This window comes from Durio zibethinus, chromosome 3 (assembly GCF_047325235.1).
Source record: "Durio zibethinus cultivar Kanyao isolate XHJ-2024 chromosome 3, ASM4732523v1, whole genome shotgun sequence".
Lineage (NCBI taxonomy): Eukaryota > Viridiplantae > Streptophyta > Magnoliopsida > Malvales > Malvaceae > Durio > Durio zibethinus.
The window spans coordinates 4,782,054-4,804,301 of NC_143164.1; the positions used below are offsets into that span (position 1 = coordinate 4,782,054).

At 32.2% G+C, this 22,248-nt stretch overlaps 2 protein-coding genes and 4 pseudogenes across 6 annotated transcripts; 5 read left to right on the forward strand and 1 right to left on the reverse strand.

Annotated features, from left to right (window-relative positions):
• Positions 1-629: 629 nt before the first annotated feature.
• Positions 630-2,106, reverse strand: LOC111277905 (uncharacterized). Its single transcript, XM_022864373.2, has 2 exons — positions 1,371-2,106; positions 630-986 (listed from the first exon to the last, which is right to left on the reverse strand). Exon 1 carries the CDS (start codon positions 1,887-1,889, stop codon positions 1,395-1,397), a length of 495 nt encoding a protein of 164 aa, XP_022720108.1. The 5' UTR covers positions 1,890-2,106; the 3' UTR covers positions 630-986; positions 1,371-1,394.
• A 1,803-nt stretch (positions 2,107-3,909) lies between these two features.
• LOC111299614 (early nodulin-like protein 15 pseudogene) lies at positions 3,910-4,616 on the forward strand (annotated as a pseudogene).
• A 2,312-nt stretch (positions 4,617-6,928) lies between these two features.
• On the forward strand, positions 6,929-10,407 carry LOC111278000 (U-box domain-containing protein 30 pseudogene; annotated as a pseudogene). The gene is made up of 2 exons (XR_016340823.1): positions 6,929-9,773; positions 10,022-10,407. The product of XR_016340823.1 is annotated as a U-box domain-containing protein 30 pseudogene (transcript).
• A 521-nt stretch (positions 10,408-10,928) lies between these two features.
• On the forward strand, positions 10,929-14,594 carry LOC111299617 (uncharacterized; annotated as a pseudogene). Its single transcript, XR_016340824.1, has 3 exons — positions 10,929-11,475; positions 12,298-12,486; positions 13,402-14,594. The product of XR_016340824.1 is annotated as an uncharacterized LOC111299617 (transcript).
• A 956-nt stretch (positions 14,595-15,550) lies between these two features.
• Positions 15,551-18,304, forward strand: LOC111278086 (protein PHLOEM PROTEIN 2-LIKE A10 pseudogene; annotated as a pseudogene). 2 transcript variants are annotated; one of them, XR_016340826.1, is made up of 3 exons: positions 15,551-17,178; positions 17,561-17,843; positions 17,975-18,304. The product of XR_016340826.1 is annotated as a protein PHLOEM PROTEIN 2-LIKE A10 pseudogene, transcript variant X2 (transcript). The 2 variants fall into 2 exon arrangements; XR_016340825.1 differs by lacking the exon at positions 17,561-17,843.
• A 2,272-nt stretch (positions 18,305-20,576) lies between these two features.
• LOC149519562 (uncharacterized) lies at positions 20,577-21,240 on the forward strand. Its single transcript, XM_089758199.1, has one exon. It carries the CDS (start codon positions 20,657-20,659, stop codon positions 21,017-21,019), a length of 363 nt encoding a protein of 120 aa, XP_089614325.1. The 5' UTR covers positions 20,577-20,656; the 3' UTR covers positions 21,020-21,240.
• Positions 21,241-22,248: the final 1,008 nt, after the last annotated feature.

Sequence of the window (22,248 nt, forward strand, 5' to 3'; positions counted from 1 at the left end):
CCCTCTTTGTTGATATTATCCATTAAATAAAACTGTTGAGTGGCGGTGTGGCCTTTTCATCTATGTATAGCACTTACAATTAATACAAATTAATAAAGTGACCCATGTTCCCGTTTTAGGAAAGGGACTAAAGAGAAGAAAACAAGTTACTACAGAAACACACAAAAATGCAGACATAAATGGAAGATGTTACTACATAAGGTTCAATGTTAGAAAATAGAGTACTTGTCACTTCTTTATTCTGGCATCATCATTTCATTTCTTTCATGCCTCCTTTTGGTTTTTACAAGAATTAACAATTGAACTTTGGGTATATAAATGGAAGATGTTACTACATAAGGTTCAATGTTAGAAAATAGAGTACTTGTCACTTCTTTATTCTGGCATCGTCATTTCATTTCTTTCATGCCTCCTTTTGGTTTTTACAAGAATTAACAATTGAACTTTGGGTATACTTGTTTTTCCTTTTTCTTTTCATTGTAAAATAGAACTTACAAGTGAGCAAGGCCAAGGAGGAATTTGCTTTGTTTATGTTAACTATGTTTCCCATGGAATTGAAGTCATTACTGATAACTTTCCATTCAGGATGTAATAGCAAGAACCCAAGAAAAACCTGGTTAAAAAAGAAGGAAAAGTTAAAGCCAAAAGAGGCAAGAAGGAAAGTATTATATTTGGAACCCTTTAAAATCTATATAGATTAGTGGGAATCAATGTTAAGGCCTCAAACTTTGGCAATGCAATGGATTCTGGGAAGGCTTCAGCCACCGCCAATTCTACTACAGTTAAGCACCTCACAACGAAAATACAGTAGTCTCTCCGTTTAAATTAGACTAAGCGGTCTTTTGGCAGTGTGGTGGGAAGCGTCACACCTGGGCTAGATGCCGTCAAAACGACACCACGATACGATGAGAATCCTTCCCACCACGCAGCAAAAAGAGCTTAAATTGAGCTTCTGGCCGTTGCAAATATGTGAAGATTCATTCCAACTGCAAATAAATTCCAAAAAAGAGAGGTAATTCAATGATGCAAATTAAGCCTGAACTGTAAAATTATTTCCTGCCATGCCTTAACATTTGATAAATTATCTGCGCGGATCAGTTTTGCTTTTGAGTTTTGGCCATCATTGCTCTTGTAGACCAAAAAAAATCTACAAAGACATTTTGATATTTTGGATTTTCCATTCTGGGATATGGATAGGTTTAAATTATACTAGCTAGTATTGGATTCCTTAATTTTGGGATGATTGTTTCAAAAGAGAGAAAGCAGACAATTCCATTAACAATATATACCATCATATCTGAAAACACTTCAAAAAAAAAAAAATCAAAAGAAGTGAAACAACGAAGAGGGAAAAAGAGAGGTTCTTTTACCTCCCTTTATATGCAATTACAGAATCAATAGGAATCAAAAGAAACACTTCTTTTTGTTACAGTATAGCTTTTGCTTCTCGGATACAAAAAATCTTGCTTCTTATCAACAACAGCAACAGCAGCATCATTTACTTCAAACTCACAAGGCTTGTCTTCATCGATTCTTCCCATTCCCACACTGCAACTCTTTGGTAACCCTTTTGATCCCATCTTCAGCCCCAATTGTTGTTGCAAAAACATCTCTATTTCATTCCTATGACCCAAGCTCCTAACAGATGCAGCTCTAATCAGCTCTCTAAGATCTTCATTGTCATAATTTGATTTTTCTGAGATTGCAATAAAGCTCCTTGGCAAGCCTGAGTATTGCCCTGTGAATTCGTCCGAGCTTTGTCCATAGCTGACTCTTGAAGCACATCTTGTCAAACTTCTAACATAAAGATCCCTAGCCTTGCCTAAAGCTTTAAAAGGAACTGTAATGAACCGCACAAACTTGTTATGGCTATGTCCTTTGCTTCTCATTCTGCAAGTTGAGGTAGAAATTCTATAGATTCGATGGTTGGAAAATGGAAATGGGGTTTTGATCAAAACAATGAAACGCTTGAAGAAGAATTGAGATGAGAAACAATTAGGTAAGAGCAGCTAGATTTATTAAGGTAATTTAGTAGGATACATTTTTAAGTGGTTGAGTAGAAACTATCAATGGAAGGAGGAACTGCCGTGGATTTGGACTTTGTCCAAAGCACACAGGATTGGATAAACGCATTAGATAAGAACAAATATGTGGACGGCTGACGTATATATCTCCAATAATGCATGCGTTCTATAAACTGTTTGAAGTGATTAGACGTGTTCATGGCCGGATTGTCGGCCCGAACTCGAAAATTCGTCTCAAATTAAAAAGTTTGATTATGAATATTAAATTCGTTAAGATATTTTGCCGTGAGATTTGATTAAAAAATAAAATGGAATTTAGATTTTATCATTTAAGGTTTGGATTCAGTTTCATCTTGTTCAAAAATTAAAAAATGTTTTTATTTTAATAAAATAAGGTTCATTTACTTTATTTTTATAATAAATAAAGTTTATTTATTTTATTATTTATGATAAGATAAATTTTAATTTTTTATATAAATTATTAAAATAATGATCAAAATTTAAATTATAATTAATAAAATTAAATTGGATCAAATCCAAATAATTTATAAATTTAATTAAAATTAATTAAATTAGTAATTTATGAAAAAATAAAAAAATATTTTTTTAATTTAAATTTAATTTTTTTGGTGAATTTGAATTTTATTATTATATGTAAGAATAAATTTGAATAGAAAATAAAATTCAAAAATCAAGTTATGATAGATTTAGGCTTGTTTAAAATACTAAAATATCATATTAAGCTTGATACGAACCTAATTCGATCTGATCCATGATCAATTTTAAAAGTGATTAGATTTAAAATTTAAAATTTATGTATCATGAATTAGTATAGAATATTTATGTTTGAAAGTTGATTAATAGTTTTTCTATTTAGGAATTTAAAAATCATGATTTTTCAGAAGTTATATATGTTGTGATATTAGACAATAAGTGATGATTTTTTATTCAAATCATGTGCATTTATGAAGAGATATTTAAAATATACTCTAAATTTATAAATATTTTCATAATTATTCATTTAAAATACTTTGGCATTCAATTTCGTAAATATCAAATCATTCTCTTCGCTTTTTTTTTATTTAATTAATGTGTTAAAAAAATTTAAATACAATCTTAATTATTTTCATTTTTATCAATTGCATTAGTTCTAGAAGAGGACCGACCTCGTGGCATTAAAACGACGAGGAGACGTAAATTGAAGAAAATGATTAAAGTTGACTGCCAAAAAATCTCGACAGCTTGACATCCTATTTCTTAAAGGAACCTTTTTAATTAATTAATTTTATGAAAGTGAAGGAAAACGAATAAGTTTGGGATTGCGAATATAAACTTCCAAGGATTATTGGATTAGGGTTTACGGAAGATATAGAAAAAAATAAAAGAGAAAACGTTATCTTTTTTTTTTTTTTTCTTTTTCTGGAGTTTTGTCGCCGCTGGCCACAGTGTCGTTGACAAGGAAGTAAACCAAAATAAAGATTATCTGTTGGCGCTTGCAGTTTTGTCTTCCTTCATTGGGTAACCTTGTTTATCTTCTTCTATTTATTGTTCATGCTTGTTGGAGAAATAACGATATTTAAAATGATTCAAAAAAAAAAAAAAACAATATTCAAAATGAGATTCCTAAAAATGTAAGTGTGTTTTTGGTTTATGAAAATATTTTTGTTTTTTATTTTTATTTTCATAAAAAATGGAGAATAAATGAAAAAACTTGCTTGGTTAAAAAACAAAAAATATATTATGGAAAATGAAAATGAAAATGAAAATAAACGAAATTTAGAGAATAAAAAAAGTTGTTTTTAACAATTGCAACGAAAACATTTGAAAGAAATGAAGAATATGAAAACTACCATTTTTCCTCAAAATTTCCAAAATCTGATTTTCTTTGGCTGCTTTTCCAAGAAGGCTAACTTCTTTGGTGCTCTTGTTTCTAGTTGTAAGCTTTACAAATGCTAAAAAAATCTTAGTTGGTGGGAAAATAGACACTTGGAAGATCTCATCCTCTGAATTAGACTCTCTCAACAAATAAGATTGAAAATTCCCATTTTCGCATTGGTGACTTTAAGTAATAAATCTACTTTTTTCGGGCTTTAATATTATGATGCACTTCACTTTGTGGGATTGTTTTTTATTTGAGTTTTTCTAATTCTTTTTTGGTGTTTTGTTAGTGTAAGATATGATGGTGACAAAGACTTAGTGCTACAAGTGACTAAGGAGTTTTATGCAAGATACAAAACCTCAATCCCAATTGTAGAGCATAAGGATGGAAAAATGAAGGTTAAGCTTGAAAAGTTAAGGCCATTCTATTTCATTAGTAGAGCTAAGTGTCATTCTGAGCAAAGCTAGAAGTTGCTTGTGGTTGTATTGTCTCCAAGGCATAGATACACTGGAATATCCCTGGCACCTTCTCCGACGAAAACTAAAGGTCTTGCCATTGCTCCTATAAGCAGTGCTGTAGCGTTGAAGTCTGGTTTTTCAGTGACACTAAGGGTTTTGGTTTTGAAATGTGAGTGGATTTATGGAATTTGAGTGATAATTTTGGATTTTACTATCCATTATTATTAGGAAGATTATTTCATTTTTTTATATGTAGTTGACATTACAGCAATATAATTCATTTTATGATTTTTTCATATTGCTTTTATGAAAAGTACTCATCTATCTTCATGCTTGACATTTTCATCGAAATGAGGGTAGTTTGCAATCATTTACTGATTCATTTAGAGCCTAGACAAGCATTATTCTAAAAAAGGTTTATGTCACAAATGTTACAATTGATCTAGATAATCAAAATATCTTAATTACTATACTTGATTTTTTCTCCCATTTTTGTATAACATTTTGCTCATTATATTATGTAATGTTTTACAGAGTTAAATTCTCTTAAAGTAATTTATTTTAATTATAAAAATGTAGTTACTAAACACATTTTTATAATTTTTATTTTTAAAAATAAATTTTCATTTTATATACCAAAGATGGTTTTTAAAAATTAAAAAATTAAAATTAAAACATGATTTTAAAAAATAAAAATAAAAATGAAAACAAAAAATATTTTTATTAACTAATCGCAGCCTAGCTTTTTTGTATTTTTGTTCTTTTTTTCCTTTTGCAGTGACGAGATTTGAATTTTTTTTTTTAAGAATAACTTCTCATTCATTCATTTAAATTTGCATCAATTATAAAATTTCAAGAAAATTCAAGCAACCAATGTCTTACACAATTATTTGTCCATATAAATAAAATAGAAAAGGAAGTTCAAACATACTTTTCATATATATATATATATATATATATGACAATTAGCAACTTGTTTGACTAATAGTAATAATAGAAGGATAAAATTAACATATAATACTATTATTTCTCAATTTTTGAATTGAATTTGAATCCAAAAAGCCAGCTATTTGAAATATATATATTTCTGAATAATTTTTAAAAAATTAAAAAAAAATAAAAACTTTAGATTTTAATTTTTAATAGTAAAAAGAAATATATTGTAATTCTTAATAATAGAAAGAGATCTAATCCAAATCAATTTGAACTTGAAATGAGATTGATGGGCCATAAAAGGAAACGTTAAAGCCTAACAAATTTCTCAATGGTGATTGATATATGGGCTTTTTACTGACCCAAGACGCCGCCCTATCAAACACACTTTCTTAAGTTCTTATCGTATGGTACTTAGAATATAATTATTATTTATTATTGGTCAAATCTCAATTTCCCACCTTCTTTAGTATAATCGTACATAAAGTTTAATGCTAATAAACAAAATTAATGAGGTTAAGCCAGAGCAAAAGTTGGCCGGGAGACAGAGATGCACGGTTCCCACAGCCACGTGTCGATGCTTTGGTGGACAAAGCGGAATCAAGTGCATGAGAGCGCTAATCAAAGTGGTCAAAACTACTTTATCTAAGACCAAAGACCAAAGCATTAGAATACCCACTCCCACCGCAACCAGTCAAAAGCCAAGTTGGCACTTTAAATAAGGCATGCTTTCACTGGGCCCCCCAACCCACGTGGGCTTAGTCTTACCAATCTACTTTCTACGTTTATCCGCTTTTTATCTTATATATTAAATATTATTACTATTATTAAAGTTTATAAATCTAACTTCTTTATTATTTTTTTTGGTAAAAAAAATATCGATAGATAAATTATTTAATTTTTTAGATTAAAATAAAATATATTATATTTAATAATTTAAAATAAATAATTATAAATCATATATTTCAAATAATTTTAATAAATAATCATTAATAAAATACGAATTAAAAATTTTTTTATCAAAAAAAATAAATTTTAATCAATTAAACTAATTACTTATTGATAATCAACATCTTTATTTTATTTTCCAACAAGTATTTTTATCACCAAGCTTAGTAAGAGATTATAATTTTACAGTATTTTTAATATGATATAATTGAATTTATTATATTATTAATTAAATTTAAATATTAATTTTAATAAAATTTATTCATCATAAATTTTATTATAAAATTCTTTTAATTATAATTACAATAATTTTTTAAGATAACCAAATTAATTTGTGTGCCTAGATTTTTCTGATGGAAAAAAATGTTATTTGAATTTTGAAAATGTTAATTTGATATTCAAAACATTTGGAAGGGACAGTAATGTCATTTTCAAGTAACACATGGTCTGGTCTGGTTGTTCAACTAAGGATATAGTTGATCGTGAATTATGGAAATTAGAAACAAAAGGACGTGACGTGGGGCTTATTCGCTTGGCAACATCATTTACCCTTTTGTTGACCAATGAGACTGAGGTTGCGTTCCGGATTAAAGTATCCCCGTGTTGCCTAGGGCCCATTGCTCCCACAAATTAAGACGCAAAACTTTATGTTCAAAATTCAAGGCAAAAGTGAATAACAAGTACATGAAAATAAACTGATAAAACAAGATAGAGCGGTGACTCTAAAGTCTAAAGATATGAATTCACGTGTGATGCACAGTCACCAAGGGGATATATTCACTGCCTACAGCCGGTCAATCCCCGTCACCTTCCTTTTTCCGATAAGTTTTAAAACTTCCAAAAAAACAAAATTTTATGTTTTATTTTTTGGGTTTTTCATCACCTGCCCTGCACAAAAGAAGAGCAGTAGAGAAGACTGTGCCATTTTCTTTTTTCTTTTTTTTAATGTAAAAAATCTCTTTCTCTTTCTATAACTAGGATTGTTAAATTCTCCCATTGCTTTCATGTCTGTAATGGCCAAAATCTCTTCTTTTTTCTCTTTTCCTGTACAAAATTGATGTCTTTGTTTCACTTTTGGTAGTTCTTTACCACTTTCTCCTTTTTAGCTGATCTGGGTCTGGGGTTGTGATGATTTCACTTTTTTTTGTTTAAGAGTCTTGACGAGGAAGCTGAGTAAGGGTATCTTTAGTAGTAGTAGTAGTAGTAGTAGTAGTAGTAGTAGTCAAGAGCTTTGGTATTAGGGAAGAAGATTGCATTTTTTTTACCATCTTTTCTTTGATGATGATGATGATGGTATTAGTGGTGAAGAAGAAGGAGGAGGTTACTTTTTTGACCAGAGAAAGACATCAGATAAAGCAAACAACAATGAAAAGTAAAAGAATGGGGAAGAAAAGATGCCCCCTTTGATTGGCATTCTTCTTATTTGTCAGTGAAAGACAAAGGAAGAGAGATAAAACAAAACTCTTGCCTTCTTCGGTAGTCTTACTCTTCTCTTTTCTTTCTTTCATTTTTTCTTTCCCGCACGCTTCTTGTTTGCTGGATGTGATTTGTCTTCTTCAAGGCTAATTCTCTTGTAAGTTAGCTCTCTTTGTTTTCTTTTGGGAACAAAAATAAAAGGGTCTTTGTTAGATTCTTTCCTGTTGTAGTCTAGCATTTCCAAAAGGGTATTAAAAAATGCCAATGTATCAACCATCTAGTCGAAGAGAAGCTGACATGAAGCTTGATAGCCAAGTTCTAGATCTTGAAACGGCTGTGAAAGATGGCATTTTGGGAGGCGGTTGTGGGGTAATATCCACTGATTTTGCGTTAGAGAAATTGGATCTGAAGATAATGATTGAAGAGCTTGAGTCCATGGATGTGCCAACGGTTTTCATATGTCCAATTTCTTTGGAGCCAATGCAAGACCCGGTGACTCTTTGCACTGGCCAAACCTATGAGAGATCCAACATTCTTAAATGGTTCTCTTTAGGCCATTACACTTGCCCCACCACGATGCAAGACCTTTGGGATGATTCAGTGACTCCAAACAAGACGCTTCAGCAGCTAATTTATAGTTGGTTTTCTCATAAGTATTTGACTATGAAGAAGAGGTCAGAGGATGTGCAAGGAAGGGTCAAAGAAGTTTTGGAGAGCTTGAAGAAAGTTAAGGGTCAAGCTAGAGTACAAGCTCTTAAGGAGCTTCGGCAATTGGTTCAAGCTCATGGGACAGCTAAGAAGACTGTTATGGAAAATGGAGGCGTTGGTTTGGTTTCATCTTTGCTAGGTCCTCTTACAACTCATGCTGTTGGATCAGAGGTAATTGGAGTTATTGTGAACTTGAATCTTGATTTAAATTCCAAGTCTGATTTATTGCAGCCTGCTAAACTATCTTTAATGGTGGATATTTTAAATGAAGGGTCGATTGAGACCAGGATTAACTGTACGAGGTTGATTGGAATGTTGATGGAAGGGAATGATTTTGCTTCCGAAAATGTTGCAAGTTTGAGTCTTTTAGTTGCGTTGTTGAGGTTAGTGAAAGATAAGAAGCACCCAAATGCGGTATCGGCTGGATTGAGTTTGCTCAAGACAATATGTTCTCATGAATCAGTTAGGAGCTCTTTTGTCAATGTTGGGGCAGTTCCTCTATTGGTTGAGCTGATGCCTGGTTTGAATAATGAGTGTTTGGAATTAGTCCTTTATATATTGGAGCTTTTGTCGAGTATTCCAGAAGGAAGATTGGCTTTGAAAGATTGTCCAAATACCATACCAAATGTGGTGAAATTATTGATGAAAGCTTCTGAAAACTGTACTCAGTTTGCATTGTCAATACTATGGGCCATTTGCAAGTTTGCACCGGAGGAATGTGCTTCACTTGCTGTGGATGCAGGTCTGGCTGCAAAGCTCCTTCTAGTTATACAGAGTGGTTACAATCCTGTGTTGAAGCAACGGTCTGCAGAGTTGTTGAAATTGTGTAGCCTAAATTACACGGCTACCATCTTTATTTCCAAGTGTAAGCTTACAAGAACGATTCAATGAAGGAAAGTAGCAGCATGTTGATATACACGACTTTCTTCTTTTTTTTTTTTTCTTGTCCAATATGACAAATGGAGCTGATGAGCATCCAGTTTTGGAGAGCTCAGAATGAGTTCAATCCGGGTTTCTGAGGTACCCTTTACTCTCTTGTGCATACTAAAGAATTTCCTATGTATAATTGTTTCACATCAAGTAGCAGCATAATGTGGATTTGAGCTAATTGGAAGTTGTGTACTCACCAACCCACTGTCTGTAAGCTCAAGTTTCTGCCCATATTTTCCAATAATTCCCAGCAAGGTTGTGATTCAATCTGTTTGTGTCACTGTTGCATGTTGTCTCAATCCACCAGAGAAATGTAACTGTAAACACTCTTAAAATGAGCTGAGTGGAGGTTGAGAAGTGGTGATAGAGGGAAATGATACGAGGAGGGGATTCCTGTTGGCATTCGTGTCATTTGTAATTCTAGTTAGTTTTTATGGGAAGCCCTGTCCCACTGATCCCCAGATTTCCTTCATTTCTGTAAGTTTTTGTGAAAAGCTTAATTTATACTTGGTTGAAAGAGTTCCTTGAGTCTTAAATCAGATAAAACATTGTTTCCTTTACATATGATTAACAATTTGAATTGCTCAATTGAATCTGCCTGAGTTGAAAGGGGTACCATATCTCTACTTTTTAGAAAGAAAATCTGGACTCTTCTCATCATTCAAATCAAACTATAGGCTGTAGCTTGAAGCAAAGCCTTTTGCTGAAACGAAGTTTCTCTGCAGGTAGCAATAGTGGTAATTGCTGCAAGTCTCCAATGCTCAACTAGCATACCAAAACTTGAGATTTTAGCATGGGAGCTGGATCTTCAGTGGAGCAAATGAGTAATTTCTTGGACGTCAATCAACCTAAACGTGCTAACCATATTGTTTGGAAGGATCTTCAACATCGAGGATACTTTAAAAAATGTTGGCTAGATATCATGAGTACATAAACATTAGAATGATTAGATCCAGGGTTCCGAGGGGCTGAGGGCCCTGGATTCCACTTTTTTTTGTCACGAATGCATGCACGCTCACACTCCTTTGCCATAGAAAAGAAACACATTTATGCGGGAACGAAAAGGAGGAAAATCTTGCCTACCTATAAAATGTACAAATTTGTGCGAGAAGCCTTCGGCTGCATTGGCAAATATTTCAACCAACTTGCGAAGACTATACAAGAATCTGCTTAAATGCGGTGTTCGCCTTGAGTAGGGACTGGGAGTAAGGGCATTCATAATTTAATTTTAATCGAATTAATGGATAAAATCGATTTAATTTAGTTAATCAGTTAGTTATCATATTAATTTTGATTGATTATCAAAAATAATTTTTAAAAAATTTCGGTTTTTGATTAATCGATTTGAAAATCAAATTAATCAGATTAATCAAAATTTTAATTGAAATATTGTAAAATCTATATATAAAATTTAAAAAATATGAATTTGTCCATTTCATTTCAAATTATTAAAGTTTTTAACTTAATATTTTAATATTTGAATGTTTTTATTAGATGATTTTATTTAATTTATTTCACATATAAAAAAATAAAATTTTAAAATATAATTTAACTTAATGTATTTTATTAATCCAATTAATCTCAGTTTATTATTTTTGAAATTAAAAAATTTAATTCAATTAATTAAAATAAAATATTTTAATTTAATTTTAATTCAAAATTAATTAGAATGAATATGTTTTTTTTAGTAGATAAATTGTCACTCAAGGCCTACTGGCTTTTGTCACTTAAGAATTAGTGAAGCCTAACACGCCAATTCTGGGGAGTCGCTGCCTTTCTCGCTCCGCCACCTCCTCCTCCTCCTCCCCCGCCTCGTTCTTCGACGCAATTCAATCGCGTATCGAATGATCAATCATTCTATAATTTGAATCAATCTGAGCCGTCGGATCAATCTATCTCTTGGGACGAAGAGTCTCCGTCTGATCCTGCGGCGGTTGAGGGGATTATGGATGATTTCGCTGAGATCGGGGGAAGGTTGTCGAAGATGGCAGCGGATTATTTTCCGTTTGGATCGGGGGAAAATGAGGAAGAAAACGAGATAGGAAATGAAAATGAGGAGGAGTATCAGGAGTTCAATGCGGTTGGGATAACGGATGAGGTGTTGGCGTTTGCGAGGAACATTGCACATCACCCAGAAACGTGGTTGGATTTCCCTCTTGATCCCGATGAGGACTTGGATGTAATTTTATTTTCTTTCGAATTAATCCTGATTTATTTGATTTCATTGCATAGTAATATAATTTGGTTGTTTATTTATATTCTTTGTTCTTTGCATTTTCTGCCATGGAATTCTTGCTAAAGACTTCAGCTGTTTAGAGCTCGAGAGCTGTCAACGGATCAAAATGTTAATTTTGTTTCAATTTCAATTAAACACTGAATTGTTTGAATTCTACACCTCTTTATAAAAATGCTAAATTTATGCTACCATTATTTTCCTAGGCCATTATGTAAGTCATTGCTTGTGTTGTTGAAAGGCTTTTAGAATGTTGGACACTGAATTTTTAATTTTGTTTCAATTTCAAATAAACACTGAATTGTTTGAATTCTACACCTTTATGTAAAAATGCCAAATTTATGCTACCTTTATTTTCCTAGGCCATTATGTAAGTCATTGCTTGTGTTGTTGAAGGGCTTCTAGAATGTTGGATCATTAAATAAAGGAGTTTAGTATTATTAAAGTGAATGTAGTTAATATACTAAGTGTCAGTTCCTCCCCTTGACATTTTTGAATTGGTTTGCACCTTTGATCAAGACCCACCTTCTGAGCTTGAATTTTAGATGCAGAAGAATGCTTTATATTAACGTTGCTCAATTTAAACATTGTTGATGTATTCTTTGCCTGATTGGCTAGCTAATTTCAATTTACAAACTTCAACTTTAGTTGTAATTTCTGCGTTTTCATTTTGATTATTTTATTGATTTATTATGTATAGATTTACAAAAAATGACAATATAGGATTTATGTATTTTTTATTTTTTTCCTCTTTATTTCCTTGTTCTAGATTTTGACATGTCAGTTTGCCAACAATAGCATGCTATGGCCGTTGAACATTTTGCTCCGAGACTAGCAGCTCTGAGAATTGAACTTTGTCCTTGCCATATGAGTGACAGTTACTTTTGGAAAGTTTATTCTGTTCTTCTGCATTCAAGACTTAACAAGAATGATGCTGAGATTCTGTCTACACCTCAGGTAAGTTGCTTCTCATAGAAACAATATCATCATGGTCCAAGTATCTTATTGCTTTCTGAAGCTTCTAATATTTATTCTTTCACAGGAAAGTGTTACATAATGGGGTTTTGATTATATTGAGCCCTTATTGAGCGTTCAATTTAATCTGTTTCTTTTGTCTTGTTTTATTTTTCCTGGCTCAGGTTACAATTTTACATTTTAAAATTTAAATTTAATCTTGAGTTGTTATACGCCAGTCAATATGGGAGTAAGAAATATTGTTAAGTCTGATGATTAATTGTTGTCATATTCCTTTGAGTTTACTAGATATTTATTCTTGCACATAGCCCTTGCATTGGCCTTCAAATAAGACATCCACATTTTGCACTTGTACTCTAGCTAATCTGCTCCCCTTGGATTTACAATTATCATTTCCCTACAGGCAGTAGGTAAAATTTAGAGTCCACTTTGTGTGTGAGTTTACAACCCACTGGAAAGTTAGTCGTGCATGTGTATGTCTAGATTAATCAAGCAACCTTCTATAGCTTGGTTTCCATGTTTCCTAAGTCATATCTGATGTGCTGATGATGTCAGACACGAGTTTCATCCTTTCCTTTTTTTTTTTTTTCAATTTATTCTCTTCACTTTGTCAAGAAGGTTATGCTTACAAATCCATCTACGAGATTTGTTTCTTGGGTTCTCCATGACTTCTTAGCTGAAGTTTTTATATGCTCAGTACAATAACATTTCATATAGTTTCATTGAAGTGATGTTATGGCTTATTAGAATTGTGATCAGGATTTGTTTTCCACAAGTGTACTTTTTATTAGATACTTTATGTATTTGTTTTTTCACAGTTCATATTCGTTAGATTAAGCTTATGTGCAGAACAATATTGTTGATTAATTATCTTAGTGGTTAATCCATTGCTGGCAGGTAACAGAAGCCCGAGTATTGTGGATGAAGGAGCTGCAAAAGCAAACGAAGCCAGAAACTGACTGGTATGGAAGAAGCACTTCGCACTTAGGAGACAGCTTTAGTATTATGCACCAAGATCTTATTCCTTCCTCATCCAGTTATTTTACCTTTGAGACCATGTCACCTAGGACCTATACTTCTGAACCCACATCCAGCATCACAACAGATTATGAGACTGAGAAGCATCCTGTTGAAGGTACTGAGATGCCATTCATTGATAAGTCTGTTATTGACCGGTGTCTAACACTAAGTATAAGGATCATCTGGTTGGTCCATCCTCAAAAACATTGATTCTAACTTTTGAAGATGATGACATTGATTGGCCAGAAGATGATGATTCTCAATTTGGTGGTTATAGTGTGGCTGCAATTTGTATGGGGAAGGAAGAAGATATTTCTTTCAGTGATCTGGAGGATGTCAATGAGGGTAGTACCTGTACAAAATCTAAGATAGTTTCAGAGGGATTTGGAACTTCTAAAACATGATCCCTGTGATTGGACTTAGCTTGACGTAAGCTCTGCTGGTTGGACCAAAGATGGAGCCGAAAGGTCATTTGGTTTGGTGTAAAACCTGGGTTTACGGACACCAACAGCATTATGGGTTGCAGGTGCTGAAGGTGTCTCGGGAGCTTGTTTGAATATGATGAGTGATCAATCATTGGTAATAGAATGACACTGATGTTGATTGGTTGTGCAAGGATTGTAACTGAAACAATATTGATTTTCCAGGGTGGGAAAAACGTGCTACATCGAAAGGACCATGTCCTGTGTCCACAGAAAATGTACAAGGGGCTTAAGTTGAAATGAGAATAGAAAACAATGAGAACAACTTTGTCGCAGTTTTCCTTAGTTGTAATACAAGATTTGTACAGAAAATCTGTAGTTAAAAAGTTCCATTCTTAGAACATAAGGTTCACCATCGGATACAGGGTGTATTTTTTAAATCTTTCCGCTAAATCTTATGTAATAAGATGAGGTCATGATTCACGAGATTAGGGATTGCAGGTGATGATTCACAATATTTGAGATTGTAGATGCTGAAACTTAGATTTTTATATTTGTTACTGTAATTTATGAATTATTATATATGTAATTAGATCGTTGGAAGGATCTTTTTATTCAATTCTGAGATCAGAATTATTCGTTCCTGGATATATTTAATATATCTTCATATATTAAATAATCTGGATTTTGATGGCATGAAACAATAATTTCTTCATATATAAATAATCTGGATTACAGAAATTTATTTATTCCCATTTTTTTCACTAATAATATATTTTAAACAAAATCTAAATTTAGTGGATTAAATAAATTTATAGATCCACTAAAGTTAGAGAAACCTAAAAAAAAAAAAAAAAAATCATTTTCATACTAATTATTAAATTCACAAAAACATTATAAAAAAAAGGCAACAATGATTGCGATAAATTATCGATGAGATTAAAATCAATAATAAAATATGCTTTTAGATAGTAAAACAATAGTAGCAGTGTGGTAAAAAAAAATAAATAAAAATTAAAGACATTAATCTATTAATAAATTATATTTATGTATATTTTAATATTACTTAACATTTAATAACTTGAAAATTTATTCAATTAAAATATCAGTACATATTTATTTACTATTAAAAAAATAATTAAGATTTTAAGTATAAAATTTATAAAAACATTTGAAATATTTAATATATATTAAAAGAAACAATAATTATAATAATTATAGATATTATTTAATATAAAATTTATAACAAAATAATCATATAAATACACCACTAAAAAATTAAAAAAAAAAAAAACTTTTGCGTCAAGGATATTTTAAGAAAGAAAAATTGAATAGTGAGATATTATGACGAGGGCCCAGTCCAGTAATTCCCTTAATACTAGTTCCCAACTGACCTTTGATTGGGCCAACTGCACCATAAATAAGGTGCTATGCAAACAACAAATGCAGTGGGGCACCACCAGCTGCACAGCCACAGGACCCTTATCAGTGAAAGCAAGATCGCCACCATTTTGGAAAAATCAAGCCAGAGGAAAGATTCTACGGACGTGAAATAACTGGTAAAAAAAAAAGAGACAGGAAAAACGCCATTTCTCTGATCTTGCAGGTTCGTCTTCTCACTATCCTTTTGCAAATCCAATAGGAATTCTCGCAATTCAGCACCAAATTGACGTCTTTATCTATCCTCTTTTAATATCTGCTCTTTAAATTCTCTTACTTTTACTTTTAAACGAAACCCTAGATTTCTCGACCTTTGAAACCTTATCCAGACCATAAGTTTCCGGTGTTAATATCTTCTTTTCTCTATTGCATTTGAGAAGCCCTAGGGTTCCAATTCTTGTAGCTTTAGGGTTTTGTTTTCGTCAATGGATGTGCAATTGTTGAACAAGGCGTTGACTTTTTCATCAAGGAAGAAAAAATGGCTTATTTCGTTAGCTATATGTGGAGTCTCTGGTTATGGGGTTTACAAGGTGTATAATTTACCATCTGTGGTGGAGAAAAGAAAGAGGTTTTTGAAGCTCTTTGGAGCCCTGATTTCTTTAGCTGAACTAGTCTCGGATTCCGCGGAGACGATCAATGTTGTCTCCAAGGACTTGAGGGAGTTTTTGCAATCTGATTCTGATCAAATTCCTAACAGTTTGAAGCAAATTTCAAAGATTGTGAGATCAGAGGATTTTTCCCAATCTTTAATTAGGGTTATTGAAGCTTTAACATTTGGGGCTTTAAGAGGGTATAAGTTAGAAGCAGGGAATGAGAGTGAATTGGCAACAGGTTCAGGGAATTTCAGCTTTACTGATAGGGTAATTGATAGGGTTTTTTCTAATGCTGGGACTGGGTTTGTATCTGTTGTGGTTGGTAGCTTTGCTAGGAATCTGGTTCTGGGGTTTTACTCAAATCGCAGAGAAGTTGATGGGTTGAGTGGGAATGTTGGGTCATCTGATGTGCCCAAATGGGTTAATCTGCTTTATGATGATAAGTGTAAAGAGCTTCTGGGTGACTGCATACAAAGATTTGTGAGCACAGCTGTTGCAGTGTATCTTGATAAGACAATGGACATTAATATTTATGATGAAATGTTTGCCGGGCTAACCAATCCAAAGCATCAAAGCAATGTGAGAGACATTTTGGTTTCTGTTTGTAATGGTGCTGTGGCAACGCTGGTGACAACATCACATCAAGTGTTGACAAGTCCAAACTCTAATTCTAACTCAAGCTCAGGTACTACTTGTTCAATTGTTGATCAGAGTGAGGATGCCAGTCAAATGAGAGATGGTTGTTTTGAAAAGGAAGTATCTTTAAAGGGAGTGAAAGAGAGGAGCTCATTTGATGGGATTCAGAATAGTGGGTGGGTTGATAAGTTCTCATCGGCTTGGGCAGTTCCCAGCAATAGGAAGTTTGTGCTTGATATGACCGGGAGAGTGACCTTTGAAACAATAAGGTCGATAGTGGAGTTTTTGTTATGGAAGCTTTCAGAGGGTTTGAAAAGAAGCATTCATGTTGTCCATGTCGAGGTTGTGGAAAGGGGACTGGATGTTATCAGATATGTTGGTGCAAAGTCTTCCGTTATTGTCACCATTTGTCTTGCTCTGTACTTACATATCTTGGGTGGTAGTAGAGTTGTCTTGCCTGCTTGAATGGCTTTGTTCCATCTTTTCATGGAAATACAATGAAATCTTATTGAAGTTGCTTATATCAGAAGGCTTGTATGTAATATTCTCTACTCAAATAAAAGGTATGACTAAGGTCATGTAATTCATTTTTATTAGTGGTCTTAACTTTAGGAAACACTTAGCTTCCCCCAAATTTATTAGCATTATTCAGATGTAACTCAATATTCTCACTGCTGTATACTACAATTAGTGGTATTTGTTGTTACAAATTCAGTCCGTCATAGGTGGATTGTCTAAGTGATTTAGAAACCAAAAGAACATCGAATATTCATTAATGTGCTTTGGGATTAAGAATTAAAATTTTCGTGTCAATTTTTTGGCCATTGTTAATAACAGCTTGTGTCATTCAGCATTGCACCACACTTTTTGAACTGTGATTTTTCTTAGTAGGAGGGGATTAGTATACTTATTCCAGTCATTGACTTGAAAGATATTTATCCATAGGAGCATTAGTTCCTGCCAAGGAAAGTTTTGCTGCTTCTGCAGTATGACTGTCGACAATGAGTGGATTATGGTAGAGATAATAACCCATTATTTGGAAAAATCAAGGGATTGGTCAACCTTAATCACAAAATGTGACAGAAAGACCAATCATACCAACCAGACCCCATGGAGGGGATTTATGCACAACCATTTAGCCTACTCTAAATTTTCATTTGAAGAAACGCACATGTTCATGGCACATAGGCATCTGCAAAGAAGTATTAACTGGGGCTCGCATATGCAGGTTAGGCAAGAAAATGGCAATCCAACCCCAACCACGTAATTTCAGACGTGTGGATATGCTTATTTACTTGTTATACTTGATTTATTACTTTATTTAGGGGTATAACATCTCCAATTACGGCTCTTTTGCAGAGGCAAAACCAGTGAAGGAAGAGGCAATTGACCAGATACTTCAATGGATTTTGATGACCGGATCTGGTCCATTGCAGATAGGAATCCAAAACCAATGTTAAGTTGGCTCAAGGCCACCCCATATGATCAAACGGGCTAGGCCTAGGAACAAAACCCAATTGTTTTGCTTGGCAGTCCGCAGTTGGCATGTAGTTTTTCATTATCCAGCCTCAATTATATTTTTATCACTGGTTTAGGATTTCCATTTTTAAAGTATATGCCAAATTGCCAACGTCTTGTTTATATGACAATTTAATTCAAATAGATTCCAAGGTTTTGTTCCATGCTAAACTTTGACTTAAAAAAGATGAATATCTTGCAAAATGTTTCAAATCAAATCTTTATACAAAGGTTTTAATTTCGAATGAATATGAATAATGCTGTTCTGCCATTACCATCTTACTTTTTTTTTTATATATATAATTTATAAATACGTTATACGATCAAAGAGATTTTTTATTAGCCTCAGTAACTTTTTTTTTTGTTTATACTTTATAAATAGATTTAGGATTTTTTTTTTTTTTTTGTTTTTAGAATTTAGAAATAGGTTGTATATAATTAAAAAAGAATTATCACGAAATTAGGTTTATCCCATTGAAATATCTTTTATTTGTTATTTTATTCTTCGATGGAAAAAACCAGTATTAAGATTTAACTCAACTCCTTGGTAATCAATGCTACCTAGCATGAATGGTCATCCATCATCCCCATATAAACAATGACCATTCAAGTCTATATCCTACAATCTACCTACTCTCTTTCGCTTCATATATGCAAGATATTTCATGCTTCAACAATACAACTAATCTCACCCTCTCCAAACCTAAAGTTAGGTTTGTTAATTGTTAGATAGGTTTAGTGACGAGGGGGTCAGCCAAAGTGGGGTGGTAAACTATGATTAGACTCACTTTCCCCTTTGGTTCTCATCATTACATTCGCAGTCTCAGCCTTATTATTATAGTTATTAATAATAATGCCATTCATAATCTTCATTACACTATTCCATTTCTAGTCTCTACTTATATTATTTTATGGTACAATTACCAGATGTTTTGCTCAAGTTCTATCCATTCTATCCATATATATGATATGGGATTTGCCTTTATTATTGCTTTAAAATCGATTATATAAATTAATCAAACTAAATTTTAAATTTAGAATCGATTATCTTTATGTGCTTCTAAAACAATCTTAATAGTCTCCCATGGTATGAATATTAAACTATACATTAATTATATTATAGTAAATGATTTTGTTTGTTATATATGAACATTTTCATTAATCCCAACTGTTACAGATACTTCATCTTCCTCAAAACATCCCACACTAATTTGGTATAGTTTTTGGCATTTCCGTGACTCATTGTCTTGTGCCGAACTGCCAATAATTAGTGTTGAAATTCACAAAGAATCTTGAGCCATTTCTAACCATTTTTTAAACAAAATTAAAGGATGACCACATAATTTACAATTGGCAGCATCTAAATTATCACCTTAAAACCCGTGATATGGTCTTTCTAGTTCTAACCATACAAATCATCATAAATAGAATATTAAAATTTGCTGAGAAAAGGAAAAGGAAAAGGAAATATTGGATTTATTAGCTAGTTTTCTATATAAAGGAATGAAGTAACGTGAAAGGAAAAGTGATCGTCTACCATCTCGGCTTGGGACACCCAACACAACCGTGCATGTAGGGCTGGGGCGGGCCCTTCTCTACAATATATTCAGATGATTTAAGGTGCTACCGAGTCGGGGTATTTTTTTTTTTTCTAATTTCAACATATTATTTTGTCGAATTTAACTAATTTATATAAGTATTTTTAAAAAATAAAATTTAAATTTCAATATTTATAACACATTTCTCTATTGAAATTCAAGATGATTAATTAAGTTGATAAGAATGGAAAGGGTAAAAATCTAATATTTTTTCATTAGTTAACCAAATTATTTATGAACAATAAGATGAAAATTAGCAGTTTTTTTCCAAAAATAAAAATCAATATAAAAAATATATTAACTTTTTTGAGATAAAACTTACATGCAATTTTTTAAATGAAGTTTTTTTTTAAATGATTTAAAAAAATTTTAATAAAAAATTTAAGTCGATAAATTGATAAAATTTAATGTAAAGAATAATAATATATATATAAATTATTAAAGATATTATTTATAATTCAAATTTGATCGATCCTTATTTAATAGTAAAATTTTTATTAAAAATATCTATTTAAAAAATATATATATTTATTAAAATGTTTTCAAACTTTAAACATTTAATCTATATAATGAAAATTTTCAATATATATACTTTGATTATCAATTGTGATTTTTATTAATCATTTATGATAAAAATTTCACAAATTTTACTTAAAAACCTTCATCTAACTTTTTTTCCATTTTTTGGGCACACTCATCGATCATGCTAAAGACGTTCACATAAGCGAATCAATCATGATCACGTATTCACGTTCAATAAGGCACACTTGTAATTCCACAAAGGATTAAGGGCATAGTAGGAATTAGGCATTATTATAGTAATAATTGAACTACAACCATAATTCAAGTCTCCTAATAACTTAAGGGACACCCTATGCTTTAGCTAAATCTCTCTCTCTTTCTGAGGTTTTTCATCACCAAATTCATGGCAGCCACTACCTCTAGTACTAGTAGCTGTTCTGGTTTCTTCAATCTTCGATCAAATAACGTTGAGCCTAGGGTTGTCCGGCCCTCATCATCCTCCACCCATGGCTCACCAGCCGGTGGGTGTGGAAAGCTTGATGGTGTTGCTATGTGGTTCATCAATGGTGTAGCAACTGCGTTCTTTGCATCACTAGAACGATGTTCTTGCATCCGTATAGCCACGGAGGACGACGGCGAGGAAGCCAACGACGTGCCGTTGATTCATAGTGATGGGAACGTGAAGCATGAAGCTGGAACCACTAGCAGGAGGAGGACAGCTGGGAAAGGGAACAAAGGAGGAGGAGCAGCATTTCTTCAAGACTAAAGTTTTGGAAATATTTTTGTTCATCACTCATTTGGTACGTTAAATATGATGTGGTCTCCTTGATTTGTGAAAGTTTTATGGGGTTATGGCTTTGGGGAGGATTTGGAAATGGTAAAGCCCCAAAGATCAGTTAAATATTTTTACTTTTGTTTGAATTTGTGTATGATGAATATCAAACATGGAAAATAAAAAAATTTCTCCTTTTAATTATGCTTTAAAAATTTTATACGATAATATCAATTCTCCAATCTTCTTATAATTCAGATTGTTTATATAACTTATATAAATAATTGCAAGTGGGTAGAAAATTTTATTGGAAACTGACAAAATTTTATCAATTATTTCTTGAAGAAAATGGGAGTTTCTTTCCTTTTTTTTTTTTTTTTTCTTTTCCTGTTCATTAATTCATATCTTCTCTAAGCACATGTTGCCAAATCATGGCATTAAAGTGATCTGATTCTTCTAAATAATTTCATTTCCTCACTTACTCATCAATACAACCAGTCTGGAATCTTTTTTTTTCCTCCAAGAATTTTATATTACACAATTTTATAGGAGTTCATTGTAGGTAAATCCCATGATTAATAAAGAATTAAACAGTTAACATTCAAAATCATTAGTTGGTTCAGGCTGTATATTATCAATGTTTATGATAGTCTTCCATCTTCAACTTAATTTAAAACTTTGAAGTTTTGAGAATTTGGTAATTCTTAACATCTAATATAATAAAATATAAATTTTAATTCAATTGATTCGTAACATTCAAGAAGTTAGGAATTCAATTTCATGTCTTCAATTTTTTTTAAATTGCAGTATTTTTTGCAAATATATATATACAATATATTTCTTCCTTATAAAATTCAATATTACTTTAGTCAACTCAGCTGGATTTGCATTTTCAATATATTTTTTTAACCCTAGCTTTATTGAACAGTAATCATAGACAGCATGCTCAGCTGACATTCATTTTTGTAGAAAAATACAAAGAGTAAACAGGAACTAAAGGTAGTGCTTTAAATATTCAAAGCAACCTTTTTTGGTCCATGATTTTGAATGATGTTGGCATTTTTTGTTTATGAATATCATTATGTTTGTTGGATTGTAGGGCAAAGTTTCTTTTGCTTTTGTTTTATCTTTTCTCCTAACCCAAGCACGGAATCCAAAGATTGACAAAAAAATATGCCTTCCATCATAAATAAAGAATAATATAAAAACAAGAGCCAAGTTGT

Coding starts and splice junctions, on each gene's coding strand:
- LOC111277905 (XM_022864373.2), bottom strand. CDS start 1,889: ATGAGAAGCAAAGGACATAGCCATAACAAGTTTGTGCGGTTCATTACA.
- LOC149519562 (XM_089758199.1), top strand. CDS start 20,657: ATGGCAGCCACTACCTCTAGTACTAGTAGCTGTTCTGGTTTCTTCAAT.